This window comes from Bactrocera latifrons, unplaced genomic scaffold, assembly GCF_001853355.1.
Source record: "Bactrocera latifrons isolate USDA-ARS-PBARC rearing strain unplaced genomic scaffold, ASM185335v1 scaffold_209, whole genome shotgun sequence".
NCBI lineage: Eukaryota > Metazoa > Arthropoda > Insecta > Diptera > Tephritidae > Bactrocera > Bactrocera latifrons.
Genome location: NW_017535619.1, coordinates 294,549 through 314,880, shown reverse-complemented (window position 1 = coordinate 314,880; position 20,332 = coordinate 294,549). Strand labels below are relative to the sequence as shown.

The following is a 20,332-nucleotide window of genomic DNA, read 5'->3' as shown; positions in this document are numbered from 1 at the left end:
TAGAGTGGTTATGCCACTAATATGTAAAATTATTCGAAGCTCTAATAATAAATCTGACATTATTTTACAAATAAAAGCATAAAATAGCTCTATTATATCATTTGTAATAACAATTGATAATTTATAACAAATAAATTTACCTATTTATTACACTTATTTTTGCATAAAAAATTTCACTTTGGACAAAATATTAAAATTTCTTTGAAGTGCAAGGTATTAGTATGGCCACAACGAAATTGTGTACATGCTGCCTTCTCACAAATGTTCATGTAGAAGGATTCACAACGCCATTTTCAGTTCACTGTCCTGCTGCAATGTCGTGTCACGCTCAATGTGTTCAGCACATGAATTAAGGTAATCGGAGTTTTTGCTTTTCTCAATAATATCACTTGTGATTGGTTTTTGTTTATCTACACAGTATGAGTCATATATGGTACAATACGTAAGTTTAAACTTATATTCTTATACATCTTTATGTATATAAGTAGTATAAATGCTATTGTCATTGATTCAATCGCAACGCCTTTGTAATATGTTCAAAATCCATTTCGAACTTAAACACGTTTCATGCATTTTTCGTATTTTGACACGTCAAATTGACGCAAGTGTCTCTAATTCCATGCTTTTCAACTATTGCACTTGAAAAATGTCGCATTTGTTAATACCTTGGTATTTGTAACTATGTACAGCTGCGAGCAGTGAAATAGTAGTGGGTGTTAGAGTTTAAAATACCTGTAAGTTATGCAAAATTCTAAACAATTTTAATATCAATTGAAATGGAAAAGTTTATGATATTTCCCTGGCTACGTTTATTAATAAAAATATTTTAATTTGAATGGGTGTAAGATATATTTATTCACAAAGTTGTGTTTATATATGAAATTTGATGGGAGCAGTAAAATAGTAGTAAAGTAATAATTTTTTTTTAAACTGAAGGATTTTTGGAAGTTCCGTCTATTCGAGATATTAGTACTAGTASTAGTAGTAGTAGCATGGCCATAATTTTTAATAACAGCAATACAACGCCTCTTCATAGAATCTACGAGACTCTGGCATCTTTTTAGTGGTATGTTCTGCCAAGCTTGCTGCACTACGTTTCACAACTCATTGTTGTTTTTGGTTTTGTCATTCCATACGGCTTTCTTAACGTCTGACCAAAGGTTTTCAATGGGATTGAGGTCAGGGGATTGAGCTGGCCAATCCATGATCTCAATTCTATTGACCCAAAACCACTCCTTTGCTACCCTACTGGTATGTTCCGGGTCATTATCCTGCTGAAATATTCATTTCAGCGGGATGTCCTCTTCAGGAAATGGCATCATAATATTCTGCAATATATTCACGTATGCGTATCGGTCCATTATGTCAGTAATTTTGTAAATTGGGCCTACGCCTCTATAAGAAAAACAGCCCCARACCATGATACTCGAACCGCCATGCTTCAAAGTTTTTGTGGTAAACCTGAGGTCGTACTCTGTATTAGGGGGGCGTCTTACATACTGACGGGACCCTTTACCGCCGTATAAAACTACTTTCGACTCGTCAGTCGACAATATATTGCGCCACTTCTCAATCGGCCAAGGTAAGTGTTCTTTGGTGAATTTCAGACGTCGAGCTATAGGTTTTTTTTTTAGTAGCGGTACTTTTCAAGTACTGCGGGCATATAAATTATATTCACGTAAAAGTCTTCTTACTGTATGAACACCGCAAGGCAAGTTCAGCTCGTTCCGAACCTCCACAGCCGACATTGTAGTGCGAGTCTTAACACATCTTACAACTTTACGTAAAGAATTCTCAGAAAGAATCCGCCTTGCGCCCCTTTTTTCATCTTTTTTTTAATAAATAATTGCGTTGCGAATCATTGTGGCTGAACACCTTACCAGACTTTCTACTTTTTTGTATGTTTTACCACTGTTTATAAGAGATTCAATCCATTTTCGTTTCTCTTCACTGCAGTGCTTCCCGCGGCCCACTAAAATATGCACAGTCATATTTTTTAACCTTTTTCTTTGGATAATAAATAAAATAACACGAAACTTACTTTTTGATTGATAAAATTAAATATTTTTTAGTAAAAATGATCTGTGTCCAATCAGCTCAGCGTTCACTACTATTTTAATGATCGCTCATAAAAACAGATATCACAACATAATTAGCTGTAAAAAAGTAACGGTAAGTGTTTCGCACTTATTGTTGTGTATAACAGGACCCTTACACTACAGAGAATATAACTAGAATAATAATCAATTTCAATACCATAAAAGAAACAAAATTTAAAGCGAATTTTTGTCAATAGCCACTACTATTTCAATGCTCGCAACTGTATATACAACAAAGAAATGTTATTTTGAAATGAAAACTACAGCAGTAGCAGATGCTCAAGTGATGACATGTATTTCAGCTCAGCGCGCTTTGTCATCGCATATCGCGCCACTTTCGATGTCGTCATTGTTACTCAGTGTAAACATAGATATTGATCCAACCATATAACCGTTTTAAGCGGAACTTTGGCAGTAATATAAAATTAGTACCAAAAACCCAAAAATTTATAAATTGCGATTAAATAAGGAATAGATAGTTAGTTCTAGAAATCATAAATTTTGTATATATATACATATGTACATATGTATGTATATATGTATGTACACATGTATGTATGTCCATACATACTTATATTAAATAAGAAGTTATTGCCACCATGGGTAAATCTCTATTCATAAAATCAAGCTCAGTATGTTTGCCAGTACTAGTTTTAATCATCAGAAACTCTATTAAAATTGGTCAATGAAAATTAAAATACATACGGTGGACCAATAAAGTTTACATACAGCTAGTTCTGTTAAATAACGACAGGTTTATTTCTTATAAAATGAATAAATTTTATAACTTTTTTCTATCCATTTCAAAAAATGTATATTTTACATTAAATTTAGTATATCAAAAAAAAAAAGAAATTAATGCTAAAGCGTTTATTTATGTACACTTACTATTATTTATATAATCAAAAGTGATTACAATAGTTTTAGCGGTTTTTGTCCTACAATTTGTTGCTATTATTGTCCCTAGACATCGATATATGCTAACCATTCAATTTCTAGCATTATTTCCGGATATTTTGACACGTTAAGTCCATGATCCAGCTTTTTGACCTTATTTTGATGAAATTTTCGAATATGATTTTCCAAAAAGTTCCAGATATTTTGAATAGGATTAATGTATGGTGATTTCGGGACCTATGGAGTTATTTTTAATTCCATAACAACCCTGCACGTACAAGATGAGACGGGTGTTTTGGGTCGTTATCTTGTTATAAATAGAAGTGGCCGTTGGAGAAGGGACCATGAGCTTTTTCATAGACGGGACAAAGCTTGTGGGGAAGGTTGGTGAAGGGGTCTACTGTCAGGAGCTCTCTATCAACTCTAGTTTCAGACTTCCTAATTATTGCAGTGCCTTCCAGGCTGAGATTGGAGCCATTAATATAGCACTAGATTTACTATTCTGAAGTGCAGCCTCCTTCAGAGAAGTGACCATCCACTCAGATAGCAGAGCGGCAAATCTAGCCTTGAAMTCATTAACAATGTGAGAATTCAAAGCTGAGAAAGAAAGACTTAACCTTGCTTCAAATAGCATCGAATGGCTTTGTGATAAGAGTGATATGAGTGCCAGGCTACGGCCAAATCGCAGGAAACTGTAAAGCTCATGAGCTAGCAAGAAGAGTCACCCTAAAATCGCTATCGGTAGAATGGGAGCGGATCTGTGCTCCCATATCGTCTTCTATTACTGAATAGCTGGGCGTCGGGGAAGATTGGACCACCATTGGTACATGCCACCTTAAGTGAAGATCGTTCGCAAGAGATCTAGTGGGGCTTGTAACACGCCTTCTTTTCCATAGTCTTACAAAGTATTACATATACATATGTAGTAGTCCACGTTCGATCTTTGATCAGCCATGTAGCCTAACCTAACCAAAGCACATTGAACATAAAAATAAACATTAACAATAAAAGAAAACAAACACTCTGTTATATTTACATACATACAGTGATGATACGTTATTTTGTTTAACGAAATCAAGAATTGATGATACATTTTGTTTTTAATTTTTAATATAGCTTGCACATACCTACATACATATGTAATATGATGTGGTGAATCGTAATCAGTAAAAACGCAAGTTTGAATTTTACTATATTTACTTACTATATAAGTCCTATACTGACAGATACATAAGGTTTGTTAGAAAAACAAAAAGCATTATATGTAGAATGTGGATGTGTTATATGTGTGGTATGGACCAGATTTTATCTACTTTTCGGAATACCACATACTATTAACATGTCACTTACTAAAAAAATCATATAGAGTAAAGTCAACCGGATGTTCCAAAATCCTTATTAGTTATATGAGGGGTAAGCCAAGTTTTCGCTCAAATTTATCTATGTATTTATTTGGGGCACATTGCTTGAGTAACTGTTATGAGTAAACATACACATATTAGCCGATGTATGCGGTCACCTCGAAGTTCAAAAATTATTATAGGTATAATAATTATATTAAGTATATGAGGTCTAAAGGGCCATTTTTGACATACATTATAAGATAAGGATTATTCCTTAATTTTAGTTATATATCTCAGACATTGACCGATATTTTCGAACAAAAGTCAACTATAGGTACTGGGGTCCAAATATTCAGTACAAGCCCCTTGGATCAGTTTTTATTGGATTTGAACAATTTTTGGTCATAAGGTGGCATACGCTAACGGGATTATTCCTGCAAAGTTTAATCCCGTTATATTAATTGCTTCTTGATTTGAGTACTGGAAACTGACCGAATCAAGTGGAGTTTAAAATTGTGGTATATGCGWAGTAGGCGTAGTTAATGTCCGATTCCTTGATTTTCACAACGTGACATAGGAATACGAAAAGAATTCCACGCACCAAATTTTGTCGAAATCGGTTTGTTGGAGCCCGAGATATGGGATTTCAACAAAAAGTGGGCGGTGCCATGCCCATCGTCCAAATTTTACCCCTTTCTTGTGAATTAAGGTGTTGATTTATCGTGGTTTTAGTAGTTTCGAACAGTACCGTTTTTTTTACAGTACCGTTATATGGGGAGTGATTGGAGTTCCGATTTCATCCATTTTCACACTATCGGTAGCAGTTCTTGTAATATTCATGCCGGTTGATTGTTGTAACTTAAGTGGTAATAAGTACATCAGGTATCTTTGAATGAAAAAACGTATTAGATGGAGTTTTCTGTCTTCCATTCAGGAAGATATTATGCTACTAATATCGGCTGATACTATCCTTGAAGATACCAATGGGTCCTTTTTACCAAGAGTGACGATACGCTCTGACGATTGATGTCTGTTTTGGTCGACCGCGAGTTTCAACCTTCTTTTTCATTCTTAGGGAATTCTGCACGAAATACAATGAACGGCGTAATGTTTTAGCGATATTCCTAAGACTTTGGCCTTCTTTTCTGATATTTAAGGCGATTTCCTTTTCCTTCTCAGTGCAATGCTTTTTTCAACACATCTATATAGTTTTTTAGTTTTCAATGCGTTTTAAACAAGAGCGAACCATTACAATAAATCGTCAGATTTGCTGAAAATCTTAAAGCAATTACTAATGTACTTATTTTGACCATATGTGTATATACATTAAACTTATTGGATGGTCTTTCACGCCCAAGAGTATAAAAAAGAATTAATTAAAAAGTTTTTATAATATACTACGAAACAAATGACAATGCGATGTCCATAAAATATTATATAATTTAATGAACATTATGCCTAAACAAGAAAAAACAGTAACTTCGGCTGCACCGAAGCTATAATAGCCTTCACCCATTACGAGTATTTTTAGCATAAAGTTGTGCAAAGAGACCTTTATCTTGGTTTTGATCGGCTGGTTTGTACGGCAGCTATATAATGTAGTTGTCCTGTCAAACAAATTTCGTGAGGATATCTTGTCAAATAAAAAAGTTTTCCATACAAATGTTTGGTTTTGAACGGTCACTTTGTATGCAAAAGTGCTTAACATTAGATTAATACGAGTATATAGGAAGCGAAGAAGCAATAAATATGTAATGAATTAAAATGCAAAATTCAATTAAAAATGAGATGAGCTTGAAAATATTAATTAATTTTAATATTGATTAATTTGTTTTGAAAGAAAAATCATGAATCGAAAAGAATAAAATAAAAAAAATTTATATAAATTAATAGAATAAAATAAATTGAAAATCAAAATGCAGAAGAAATTAGGGTGAAAACAACTATAAATAATGAGTTCTACGAAATCGACAAATTAACTTATGTACAGACATAGTACAATCCTATGTACTTTGTCATAAATGAGAAGCCAAAACATGCTTTGAGCGCATTTATGTATATATATATGTATATGGAAAAAATTTGATTTGTAAATGACTTGCTATTTATAATAATAAAATTTATGCACTAACAAATTTGTTCAAATGCACAACATACTTTTATATAAGTACCCATGAATGCTAATACGTGATTTTTTACATATTAAAAATTGAAGTTAAAGTCAAAACTTGTCATCGAGATTTTTTCAAAACACTGCACATTTTTTTTTTACAATTATTTATAAATTTAAATTAACCGATGCTAATTTGTATTGTCTATACCCGTATAAAAAATTTTTGCAGCACTTGCATGATAGGATATACATACATTAATTTTTATACTCTTGCGACATGTTGCTGTTTTGTTCACCTAACGATGGTTTGCATCTCTTCAAAATAATCGAGTTTGACGCAGGGTTATGTATACGGGTATATAATAATATATAAAAATTGATGATGGGACGAGTAGAACGTCCGTCCGTCTGGATAACTAGAATAAAAATTAGGATATCATAATGAAAATTCGTGCTCGTCTTCTTTGTGCAAAAAAGTTAGGACGAGGCCTATCTAGGAAAGGCGTAATCGACCCAGTGCTACCTCCCCAAAACGCCATTAAACGGAAAACTATTGTGCCTCTCAGGTCTATCACCTTTTGGCCAAAAATTGTCCAAATCACAACAACAAAAAACTCAAGCTGCAGATGCCGAATATATGGATCAAAGTTCCAATTCTGATTTTTTTATCGAAAATATCGGCCAATCTGATATTTTTTTTTTTTCGGTTCTATCGTCACAGCAGCGGTATGTGCCACTTGCAAGTCACTAAAAACCCCCCTCTAAGGAACCGTCGCCCACCCTGGGACCGCGTTTGCATTATCAGGGTGGCGTTCCATTTTTCTCATTGAGAGATTTACATCTGCGCACCTCCGCTTTTTGATACGTAGCAAAAGTGCTGCGAATTTTTTGATAATTTCCCAGTTTGCTTCGTTCTCCTACATGACGCTGACTAAATTGTCCGCATTTATTGGGCCAACCAGGTTTTCTACGGCGATGCGTTCTCGTTGCCAACGCGCACATTCAAAGAATGTGTGTTCAGCGTCGTTTTCTGTCGCGTCGTTATACAGGCATGACGGCTCTTCGACTTTTCTCATTCTGTGGAGGTACTCTTTGAAGTATCCGTGGTCGGATAATAGCTGGATTGTGTAAAAATCGACTTTTCCGAATTTGCGGCTTGTCCATAAGTCTAGATTTTTTATTAGCCTGGCCGTCCATCTGCCACGACTTCCATTCTCCCATCTTTGTTGCCATGTTATTGTATCTTTCCTTATTTGTTGTATCTTTAGCTCCCACAGTTTTTCCTTTCATATTGGGTCATTACCGCTTATAACTAATATTACATTGACGCATATTGCATAAGACGCTGATTGTCGTCGACATTAGGAGCTTTCTCTTTTCTTGGCTGGGGCCTCCTATGTTGGATTTGTACCCAGAAGGTTAGTCCGGGGTCCAGTCTTACACCTAGGTAGATTACTGCTTATCTCGAGAGGTATGTGCTTGTTTGTTAGCAGTAGTAGCTCTGGAGGTTGTGTGTCGAGCAATGTTTGCGTCCGTATCATGACTTGATTCAGCTTTCTTCTCGATTCTTCTGTGTCCCTTGCTGTGATTACTGCTGCAATGTCGTCCGCGTAGCCAATTAAATATGATTCGTCTGGCATTTCTAGTTTTAATATAGCGTCGTCGCTAATGTTCCATAAGTGTGGGCCTGGAATGGATCTTTGTGCTGCTCCTGACGTAACCGCTATCTGTCGTGGCCCTTTTTTTAGTTTTCAGTAGCTTCACACCACAGCTCTGAGGTAGTCGGGTATTTTGAAGCTTTTTTCGAGAGCGTCGATCATGTCCACCTATCTAGCACTGCTTCTACGCTTTCAATGACGCATTTTATGGCTGCTATAGTTTATCTGCCGGGTCTGAAGCCGTGTTGTCTAGGAGACAGTCCTCCAGCTTCGTTTATAGCCGCTTCGAGTCTGGGTTTTATTAGGCTTTCGTATAGCTTTCCCGCTGTATCAAGCATGCATAAGGGACGGTATGCAAATTGGGGTCTCCTTTCCCCTTACTGATTAGCACCAGCCGTTGCTTTTTCCATGGTTCAGGGAATATTCCGGTTACGAGGCAGGCGTTATGCCGGGCGCTCTGTAGCGATTATTTTGAAGATTTCTGCTGGGATCCCGTCCGGACCGGGTGATTTGTTGGCCTTAAGCTTGCCAGTGGCTAGCTGCAGCTGTTCAAGGGTGAACTGGGGAATTTGCGCATATCTTATTGTTTGTTCTGGATCGCTAGCCCTGCTTTCGTGTGTGGGGAATAGTGCGTTGACGATGTGAGCCATTTTCACAGCGATTAAGTCAGGTGACTTTGCTCGAGCGCCGAGTTTCTTCATAACTACTTTATATACGAGTCCCCAGGGGTTTCTGTTTATATCCTCGCGTAGTTCCTCCCATTTTTTCTTTTTGCTGTCGTCGATGGCGTGCTTCAGCTCCTTTTTTGCTGCTTTGTATTGCTCGGCTTCTTCGGGTGCGGCYCCTCTGCGCCTGGATCTCGTGTAGGATCTGTAACGTCTGTGTTGGGCGATATTTTGGTAAGTTTTGGGCTTTGATTTTTTATAGGCTCTTGCTATATTGAGCATTGTGTGCTCGACAATTTTTCTTGCTTTTTTGGGGAGCTGCTAGATGGGTTTTGGTCGTCTATTGCGGAGATCAGTTTCAAAGTATTTAGCTTCGAAATGTTCCATCTCCGCGTTGCAGTCTTTTTCCAGTAACGGTTAGCGTTTGTTCCAGTATCGATAGTGAAGGAAATGTACTGGTGATCGCTAACAGTGTAGTCCCAAGGACTTTCCATTTCTTTATTGAGTCTGCCAAGCGTTCTGATGATAGAGTAATGTCTGTTGTAGCTTCCTCGCATCCCGGTCTTCTAAACGTGGTTGCATTTCCCGTGTTGATCACTATTAGACTTAGGCGCGCAGCCATTTTCAGAATGCGCTTTCCTCTCGAGTCCGTGGTTGTCATGCCCCACTCTACGGTCGCATTTGGCACATTGCTGTTCCCTTTGTTACAGTGATGGCGTTGCTCCCTGGTGGTAGCCATATAGCGGCGGTGGAGCTGCTATCTTCCAGCCAGGTGCCTCTCTCTTTCTTTTTATATTGCTCGCTTAGGCGTTCTCCATCACCATTTGCGAGAGTAGTGCGTCAGCAGCCTTGCATCTATGCATATTGGCAAGTAAGATATTCATTTGTTTTGGTATTTCCTATATACCATACATGTTTTTTGCGGAACCCGGAATATGGTCGAACTTTTCGTGTTTAGCCTCCACGCAGAGGCAGCATGAGGGAGGCTTTGTGCACTCTTTCATTTTGTGACCTGGTTGACCGCATTTTATGCAAGCACCTTGTCCTCTTCTATCGGGCCCTTTGCAGTCCCAGGTTAAGTGCCCTGGTCCAAAGCAGCGAAAGCATCTTTTTGGGGTTTCTTTGAGTCGTAGCTTGCAGTTAACCCAGCCGATTTTTATGCGTGCCTGTCACATCAGTATGTCAGCCTTATCCTCATCGAGCGTTATATAATATATACATATATTATATGCCCTGACCTGCTCTCTTGTGTTAGGTGCGGTTATGATTATTGTAAAGTCTTCGATGGAGTCCTGTAGCATTTTTTTTTACAGCGTCTGCTACTTCTTCTTTTGTTGAAAGGTAGTCGAGGTCTCTAATCTCTATTGTGGCTTTTGATTTAAGAACGGCCACAGTTGCGAATTCTCGGAGGGTCGTCTTGAGTGCTTCGCAGAAACTGGCTTTTGTGGATTGTCCCTTCTCCACCTCCAGTAGTACAGCCCCGGCTCTTGTTTTGGGAATCAATATGATTTTCAACTCTGCTTCTCTTAGGTTTACCTTGCTACGCATATTCTTGAGGACCTCGGCGTAGCTATTTCCTTCTGCTGGTTTAATGATTACGGCCTCCGATTGTCGTTTGGGCTTGCTTTTTTGCTCTCTTGTTTGAGGCGATATTCCGTTCCTGCGGTTGCGAGTGTCTTCCTTGTTTTTTTGGGCAAGACTTTCTACCACTGACCGTCCTTTTCACTTCTTGGTCGCACTGTTTCTCGAGACTCCACTGGGCTTGTTGCCCGCCGCTTCAAGGTTGTTGGCTCTGGGGTCGTGATCCGCCTGCTTAGATCTGCGTCTTTTCTCGTTTTCTGCAATGACCCAGTTTCTGCGGTAACTCTTTATTACATCGAAGAGTTCGTTATCCTTATGGGATCTTGTGTTCATAGCCAGGTTCAGGCACGAATCAGGAGGTCGTACGTAACTGAACCTGTACGGCCAAAAAGCTTTGGCGACGTGCATTGAATGTACTTGAAGACCTGCCAGGGTTTTAACGAGACGGAGGTGAGGGCAGCATTAGCCTGCCAGCCATTTCGGTAAAATGTCACTCTTACCTAATGAGGTGATAGAATACTGCCCTCACCAGCCCTTTTTCGAACTAGTCCATTATTTGTTTCCAGTATTCGATAATCAAAACCTTACTGGCCTCGATTCTGATGGGGGCTCACTGTGTTCCCTCGTCGCTTTGTTGCCTCCCTCTCATGGGTAGGTTCTCCCTCGGTGCAACCACAGTGGGGATTGTGGACGCTTATTTAAAGGCGGCGTCTTCTCGCCTCTTCGCCGCAGGGCGTATTAAGCGTTCTGAGCCAAGCCCTCCTCTCCTGCAGTTCTTTTTCGGGGGCTGCGTATTACTATTCGCAGCTAACCTACTTAGCGTAGGCCACCCACTACCCGCCAGCTGTGACCCTGGTAGTAGCCTGAGCTCAGCCTTACCATCTGAGAGACATATTATATTATATAAATATTGATATTTTTTCGCACTTCCGGTTGATTTTATACCTTATATACCGGAAATTATCTGAGCTATCGAAATAAAGTTGAGAGAGCGTGTTTTTGTAATAAAGGTACATATTTGTGCCTATATTCGATAAAATCGAATAAAAACTTGCCCAAGAACAAATATAACTAATAAATCTCATGCGCCTCAAGGTGTCCCCCAGGCTTTGGTCGTGGCAAGTTGTAGGAGTATGAAATGTTGGGTAACTTCCTTACTTCTTTATTATTTGAGTTGATATAATATGTCTGAATTGTATACTAGTTTGTTTCATAATTTTTAATGAATGCAACGTTAGTTTGCTGATTTTTGGTTGGGAAATGTACAGTTACTAGCGTATCTTGATAGTTAGGTCTTAATTCGATATTCTCGATAATAAAATATAAATTATTCAAAAAGTTCATTTATTGAATTTTATACAGGCATTTATCTCTTTTAGATTAATCAACGCTTTATAAAGTATCTTCATTAACTTTTATTTTTGCAAGTAAATATTTCGAATCACTCATTTTCATTGAGTTTATCGCCATACTGACCTCGAACTTGATTTTGTTGCATTGCATTGTATTGGCTTCTAGACGCGGTTTAAGGTTAGGGCTGCTGTTTTCATATTTTCATTTTATTTTTTTTAGTATCAATAACGATGTGTATAAATATAATAAATAACATAAATTTATATCATAAGTTGCTTATAGAACCCAGACAATTCCCATAGCGTTAATGCAACGCTACGCTATTTGTTGTTGTGCTGTCACACAATAAATTATCATAACACATGTTCGTATGTACATATGTATGAAGTTTGTTAGTAATTTTGTAGGTAAATATGTTTGTACGTAACTTATTGTTTATAACGTTTTTTTATTATTAGCTTACAGTCTTGCTGACGGCTGTCAAGTGTACTATAATACGTTGGAATTTATGGAATTAAATTCAATTAAAGTTAATGCATATTTGTGAATTTGACGGTTTTTTTTTTTTATTTTTTTATGGCTTTCTTGAATCGACGCCTAACTTGGTGAAAAAATGATGAAATGATGAAATGAAATTTGAAAAGGAAGTTGGTATGAACAACAACATAATCTGTAATAATGTTGTTCTGAATGATGTGGCAATATATAAAAAATATATTTCTCCTACAGGTGCATACTTATGTGTGTAAGTTAGAGCGGGTCAGTTTTTATACTCTTGCAACAGTTGCTATAATAGTTTTGTTCACCAAATATATCACCTAAAATTAATACCGATATAGGGTTATATTATACATATATGTACATATATATACATATATATATATATATAAAATGATCAAGGTGACGAGACGAGTTAAAATACGAGGACTGTCTGTCTGTCGTTACGTCCGTGCAAGGTTGCAACTTGAGTTAGAATTGAGATACCTTGATGAAACTTGGTATGCGTTCCTTAGTACAAAAAATACGAGTTCGTAGATGGGTGTAAACGGACCACTGGCACGCCCACAAAACGCCATTGTCTGAAAACCTATAATATGCTATAACTAAGCATTAAATTAATGGACCCGCTCTAGTGTACTTAGGTTACCACAGACTATTTATTCTGAATTTTCGAAATAACTTTTATGGTAATTTCGTTGACAAAAGCAGATGATATTCTGTATTACTGTAAGAATCCTTAACATTGGCATTTTATAACACTCGACGCAATTTTTTACGAGAGATTGCGCCCTAAATGAAATATAATTTCTCGGTCATATAAACGAGAAAAGCTATAAAATAAAATGTGAGTAAAAATAGACAGTCTCCATCTTTTCATGTTTTTAGGAATTGTCATACTGTAATTAATATCTAATGATAATTTGTTTTTGGCGAATAACGTATTAATGCCTAAAATTACTTTCTTACTGAGGATTCAATCTCCAAAGAATTGGTTTGGTCCAATACCCCAAAAAAATGAAACGATTTTCGTCAATTAATTAATTAATAATTTTTTGGATAGAACTACGTCACAAAGCCTTCATATCTTTTGAAAATTGTTGGTATGCATTCAGTGTTAAGTGTTCACATAAGTTTCCTCTAGCAAAAACGTCCTATTTTCAATATTATTTTGATATAAAAATTAAATATTTTATTTAGTCTTTTTTTATGTAAACCAAAGACAAACCATTTTGTAATGGTAATTCAAAATATTAAAACTCGATACTCACAATTTAACGCTATAATTTGTGTACTGATCGTGAAAGTGTTAGCAGTCAAATTGTACCTCGACACTTAATGCAAATTTTCATAGCATCCGCACATATTAAAAGATGAACCGGTACAGCGATATATTGTGCAACTATCTTTCGCCAATTATTCAATCTATGACATTTTACTCCGAATGTGCAAATTACCAAGTGTACAAATCTGCATATAATACTATACATACATTGTGACAAATTCCTTAATTTCTATGCCAAATATGAGCTTGCCAACCAGTTTGTTTACAGCAGCTGCTTAAATTAGTACACTTCACTAGTGCGTTCCAATTTTTACAAGGGATAAAAATCTTCCCTTCAGGCAAGTGTTTTAGCCACAAAAGTCAACAACCATCGGAATGGAACCCCTCAGTCAATTGAAAAGTTAAAACAAAATTGGACAAAAGGAGCAAAAAGTGCTTATGAAAAGTGTTTGAGGACTGGAAAAATAAGTGTATTACATCTGGTAAGAAGTAAGTTAAAGTCGACAAAATAAATACTGATGAATAATTAAATATTTTGCGTTTTATTATTCCGGGTATTTTTTTTTTTCATAATGTTTACAAGTTGTGTTGAACAAAAAAATCTAATATCGAATTTGTGGGTTGAAATTAAAATACAGAGAAAAAAAAGAAATACCGAGCAAAAAAAATCTCTGCAAGGCAGGAGTTTATAAAGCATTCAAAGTTTCTCATGGAAAACATAAAAAATGTAGTTTCATTGAAAATACCAAAACCTTTGAATTGTTTAGGATTGTATTTTTACAGCGAGGTTCCTGTAGAGCACACAATTTACTAAAAAATCCATGTCAGCATATTATTTTTTCAATTAAAAAACTCAAAAATACCGATATTTCAAGGTTTTGAAAAGCTTCACCTTAATGTTCATACATACATATGTACATACATCGTTCAAATATGATTGCCGCTTTTAAAGAGTTTACAAAATTTTACTGTTTAATGGAAAAAAGTATATATATAGCAAAAAATAATAAATGAGTTTAATACTCGCGTATGTAAGGTTATTGTGACAACAACGGAGGCACAGCGCTTTTTATTAAAATTAAACAAACAGCACTTTAACGCATGTTTATTTATCCGATTTGCTCGTCGGACATTGGACCCGGTCTACAAAATTACCCTGCTGATCGCCAGCACGACCGTTATGGTATGGTTATAGTGCAGATGGCAAGATCTCTCAGCGAAAAAGAAAACAAACATGAGAACACGAGGCAAAAGGTGAAAAACAATAACAAAAGCGGTAGTGTTGGCTATCGTAGTTCATTTTAATAATTGTGTTGTAGTGTAATTGGGTTTTCATCTATTATTTACGCCGACACCTAAATTCTTTATAGTTGAAGTGCTTGTCGGATGAGCGCAATTTTGCCAGCTACTTATGTACGTATTTAAATATGTTTCTATTCTTAATATTTATATATGTATACTTTATTGTTGTACTGTATTGCTAAATTTCATAAGTCGAAGTATGTACATCACGAAACACTCTCTGGATTGGCTAATCTCAAAGTGACTTTTTCATTAAAATTAATGTTGTTGTATAACGCCTTACTGGCTTTATGTTAATTTATGTCTGGTTAATATTTCTGTTCAACTCAGTTCAGTTAATGAATCTGTGGGCATAGCTTCTTTTGCAAATTGCCAATTCTGCGACTTGGAGTCTGACACTTCAGAACACCTGCTAATGGACTGCACAGCAATCTGTAGACACAGGACTAAGGCCCTTGGATCCATGTTTCCAAATAGGGACCACATCGCCTCAATAGCACCTAGCAGTATATTGTATTTCATCAATTTGCTGGGTCTTTTGGTGACATTATGAGTTAGGAGAGGGGGTAGGGTCTAGGTCGCGGTGCAATCGTCATTCATTTATTTATCTTTTTTATCTTTATCTTTCTTTTTGGGTTATGTTAGATATGAATTGCAAACTCTTGGGTAATTGTTTCTCATTTTTCTTTCGAAAATTATTTTAAAAGTTCTTTGACCATTAACCTTTTTATAAATAGTTATATTGTAGGTTAGGATTTCGGACTCGGTTATTGACTAGAAATGTGTTATAGGTACACTCTTTTTTATAAAATGTCTCTTTCCAGGGTCTATACTCTCGAGTAAGGATTAGAAATGATGAATACTTGCTGAACTTATATTAAATGTCCAATTTTAACGTAAAATTCCATGAGATTGAACATTGAAACACTTAAATTTCAAAAATTTAAACAAAGCATTCGTAAATCCTCGCTAAAAACTCTTATCATTTAGATATAACATTATCAAGGCAACATTTATAATAGCTAAATAAATATAATACCCACGTCAGCACCCACAAACCACAACAAAAACACATTTATCGTATTTATTCGTATTTCTAAAAAACTGAAATAATTTGAAGTGATATGTCATGCCATGCCGGTGTCATGAGAGCCACTCTGAACTTTGCTCTCGCAACTAATCACTACGATTTACGGTATTATTTTTTTGTTATTGTTCTCGTTCTTTTTTTGCCGTTGTTTTGATTTTGTTTAGAAATCAGTATCAGTAGCACACACTACTCAGCAAACGCTTCAGGTTACAATAATTGTTTGAATGGGTTGGTCGATTAGTGGATCGAGCGAACGGCCGGGAACGGTTCAACGAATGACACTGATGCCTTGCTTTAGACTGCGTAGCCTCTACGCGGTAGACTTTGTACCGGCAACAATTGGCAAATGACATTGAGTTTGTTAGGCCAAGTGGTGTGTTATTGATTGTCGCCGGGGCTGGTGAGAGCGGGGATTTTGGGAAAGACAAGTGCGGAACACTTGCGGCTGACATTGCTAGGGCTGTTATTGGCACGGGTACTTAAGGATAAATAGAAATGTGATAAATTGTGGGTGTCGCATAGCAACCCTGAAAAATATAAGACAAAAGTGGTGATAAAGTCCAATTTGTGTTTTTTCACAGTTGCTTTTTGCTTTGTTTTTTGTTTATTTTTTATGATGTAGCTGCTTCTGATTCTTCCACTCGTGCACTGGCTATCAATTCAATTAGCCTCAATTGAAAGAGTGAGCTCGCTGCGTATAAAAATTTTATTCCGAAAAAGAGCACTTGTTGCTGCATTCAGATTGCTGCTGAATGGGCGCTTGTGGGTGGCAAGAAACGTAAACAAAACGTCAGATTGTGTGAATAAAAAAAAATAATAAAAACTTGATATAGATTCATAAATATTATTAACTGAAAAATAATAATTTATAACAGTTCAATTCTATAACTCTAAAAAACAACCTTCAGAGATTTTTTATACGATATCATATTGATTCAATTATATAATATAATATATCACAAAAAACAAAAAAAAAACACTACAATCCGATTTGAACGATTTCGTATGATAGCGATGTGTATATTATCGATACAGCCCGATTTCACCGAGGTTTTTATGAATTGTGTGGCTAATCTTTACATTAAATTTCGAAAACAACTTCAGGTACATACATACATATGTATGTACACACATATATACAAATATTTGAAATATATTTAAAAATAGCTTTTGTGGTGGAGGAAAAAATACCATACCGTTTAAAGTCCAACTGAATTTTTTGGCACACAAAGCGACATTGTGACGGCGTGGGGGTTCAGCAGTATTCTTATTCTTAATAAAACGAAATAAAAATCATATTTTTAGCACCATTCTTTTTTCATAAATGCTTGAATAGTTTCATTGCGTCATTTTTTACTTATGATTTTTTCGCCTCTTTAACGGTGAATGTTTTGATATACATACATATATATTTTGTTGATTATTTGATAAATTATTTTTAACCTTTGTTTTGGTTTGTTATCATATGCGTTGTTTATGTTGTTAACTGGTTTCATTGAAAACTTGTATCGGCGGTAATTGTCTGCGCTACGCAATATTACTCAGAATTTCCAGCTTTTAGTTTTTATTATTTATTAATACGAAGTTTGTAAGTGACATTGTTATATATACATATATGTATGTACTACCATAAGCAAAAAAATAGTAAGACTTTATTCATAATTTTAAAATTCTACAAAACCTATATCGCTCCCTTAAAGTATTACCCCGTGCTTTCACTTTTCTTGCGCCCAGATGTTAACGCGGCGCTGTTTTTTTCGAAAAAATGTAGTAAATATGTTGACATGTTGATCATCAGTAGATGTTGGTGGCCGTCGTGGATAAGGTTCGTCGTCAATGGGTTATCGACCCTTTTTTTGCTCGCGACAAAGAACGATTACCGAAGGGATTTTCCAACAGCCGGTGTGAACCAGTGATATCGGACTACTATAGCATACAATTGTCATTTGAACTAATCGATGAAAATCTAGTTTTTGTAAGGAAACATTTTTTTTTATTATTTGTGAAGGGTATTAAAGCATCGATGTAGCTGAAGTTAGCGTATTTTAATGTTTTTATTAGTTTTGAGTTATAATGTCATTAAGGTAAATAAATTTAAGGGTGGTTAAAAAGAAAAATAAAATATTGCAAGGTTATTTTAGTCTGTTTCACACATTCATATTAATTTGTGTGTTTCATTTAGTAATTTACACATTTTGCTACGAAAATCGCTTATCTTCCAAGTAAATCTAAAAATATGTACATATATGTTTTATAACTCATTTATATGTTTTATTCATTCATGATCACACATTAGATGTACCGTTTTCTCTGTGCCTCTTTCGTTGCAGATCATTTCAATCGTATATCTGTATAAATTGAGCATAAAAACAACTATAATTCAGCAATAGTAAAGCATATCTATAAAAGAATACCTAAGCATTGGCCCGAAGACCAAAACTTCCCAGCAATAGCACTACATATTGTACAACAATAACAGCAGTTCAAAGAACAATTACAATAAATAAAGCGAGGAGAAGGAAATAAGTACTTCAGAAGTAACAGGTCGCTGGTGAATCAACGGATTCTGTATTTATTACATCACACGCGTAAACGACTTTGCTTCCTGTCTGGCATCCTTATCGATTGACATACAGACGTGCTGAAAATGTTTATCGAAGATGACGCACAGTAAGTACACACGCTCTCTACTTAATATTTGACCTACAATATTTCACTCGTATATATTTATACAATTTTTTTTTTTTTCAAAATATATACATATGTAAGTATATACGAAAATTTTTTGTTGTACTCATTAAGTGGTCACGTGTTATAGTTTTTATTCTGCGTTGGTTTTGTTGTTGTTTTTTATATACATACATATATATGGTACATAGATAAATATTTCATGAATGTGTGTGGAGCCACCTGCTAGCTAAGTGGTCATTATACTTGCAAGTCAGAAGAAACTATTTTTTTGTGAATTCTGTTTGAAACGGCATAGTGTTTAGTATACCCCAATATCGTGCCGAAAACGACGTATTCGTCTGATTTAGCTCCGTGTCTATTCAGCAAACTCAAAGGATCGTTCCGCGAAAACCGTTTTGTGTCAGTTGAGGGCATTAAATGTGAGTCGCTACGTACATTGAAGGCTATTTCGGAAATTCACTGTAACAACTGTTTCGAGTATTGGGAAAAACGTTTGCCCAAGTGTATTGCGGCCTAGAGGGATTGCTTTGAGGGGGATGACATAGATTTTGAAGAATAAATTAAAAATTTTAAGATATTATTTTTTGCTCTTAGTAGTACTTGATAAACGCTGATTAATTTTGGAAGATTTTGTTTTTCCTAGATCTCGTAGTCGATCTAATTAGAAGTAATAATCGAAGGACTACGCAAAATAGCTTTATAGGAGCCGATATAAAAATTTGTAACGCTCATAATTATCCACGCCCATCCAATATGTTGGGACCTACTCGATCAATTTTTACCAAATTTGGTACATAACATTACCTGACGTTAGTATGTTATTGTGTGAAAATTGTCGAAATCGGATTACAATCACGTCTACTACCATATAACGTAATTTTAAATTCCAGTTTTTTTTCCCCTTTCCAGTGTACAAATTAAGCAACAATAAATGTGTTGAGATAAAATTGCCTGAAAAATGCCTTTAAGACATGCCGTCTGATAGCCACAAATTGTTAAAATCGGACTACAGCTATTTCAGCCGCTGGCTACCGACTATGTGGAGCACAGTTGCGATTGTCATTTTATTTACCAACATACTGTGAGCGTCAAAAATAAGTAAACAGCAGTTCTATCAATATTAAAGTGTTTATAACAACGCAATCTTTAATGCAACAATAAAAAGTTGTATTACAGAATTCAAGGCTTATATTAAAAGAGTTTAACTTAGTATAAATAATAAACAAAAACTAAACACAGCCAAAAATAATTCACTTAAATTAAAAATACTCTCGTTTTTTCGCGTCAAAAAAAAAGTAAACAGAGTTCCGTAAAGTTAAAAATACATATATGAAATTATGTACATAAACTAAATTGATATAAGAGTCTAATATTTTGTTTGCTTTCCTTTGGACTTCAAGACCTCCGTTAATCTTCTAGGCATAGATTCTGTAAGAACTTCTGGAGAGTTTGCTCCATTCTTCAGTCAAAGCCTGTTTTAGGTCGTCTTTGCTTGAAATGCTCCTCTGCCTTGATGCTCCTCCCCAGGTCTGGGGACTGCGGATCTGCAGGGGGATGGGGTCATGTGTAGAAGTTCACGCAAGTGAGGAAACTCTCTGATCGCCATTCACTTGGGAATGGCCAGAAACGATTCTTTTACATATCACTCAAGCAGCTCACGACTTCCGGTCTTTGACCAAGTATCCTCTGGGTAGCCTAAGAACATCCGTTCGAAGGCGAGCTAAAGTGAGAAGGCGAAATATTCCCTACATAGGGTT

The 20,332-nt window shown here is 35.9% G+C and overlaps 1 protein-coding gene across 6 annotated transcripts in view; it reads left to right on the top strand.

Moving 5' to 3' along the window:
* Positions 1-20,332, top strand: part of LOC108968302 (long-chain-fatty-acid--CoA ligase 4) — a 49,776-nt gene that overhangs the window by 13,710 nt on the left and 15,734 nt on the right. For 5 of the 6 annotated variants that reach the window (XM_018932238.1, XM_018932234.1, XM_018932236.1 and 2 more), the window contains one exon: positions 18,215-18,554. In XM_018932238.1, coding sequence (XP_018787783.1) covers positions 18,532-18,554 — 23 coding nt within the window. In that variant the 5' untranslated portion in view covers positions 18,215-18,531. Of the gene's footprint in view, positions 1-16,340; positions 16,360-18,214; positions 18,555-20,332 lie in introns of those variants that run through there. The other variant, XM_018932237.1, reaches the window with a different exon arrangement.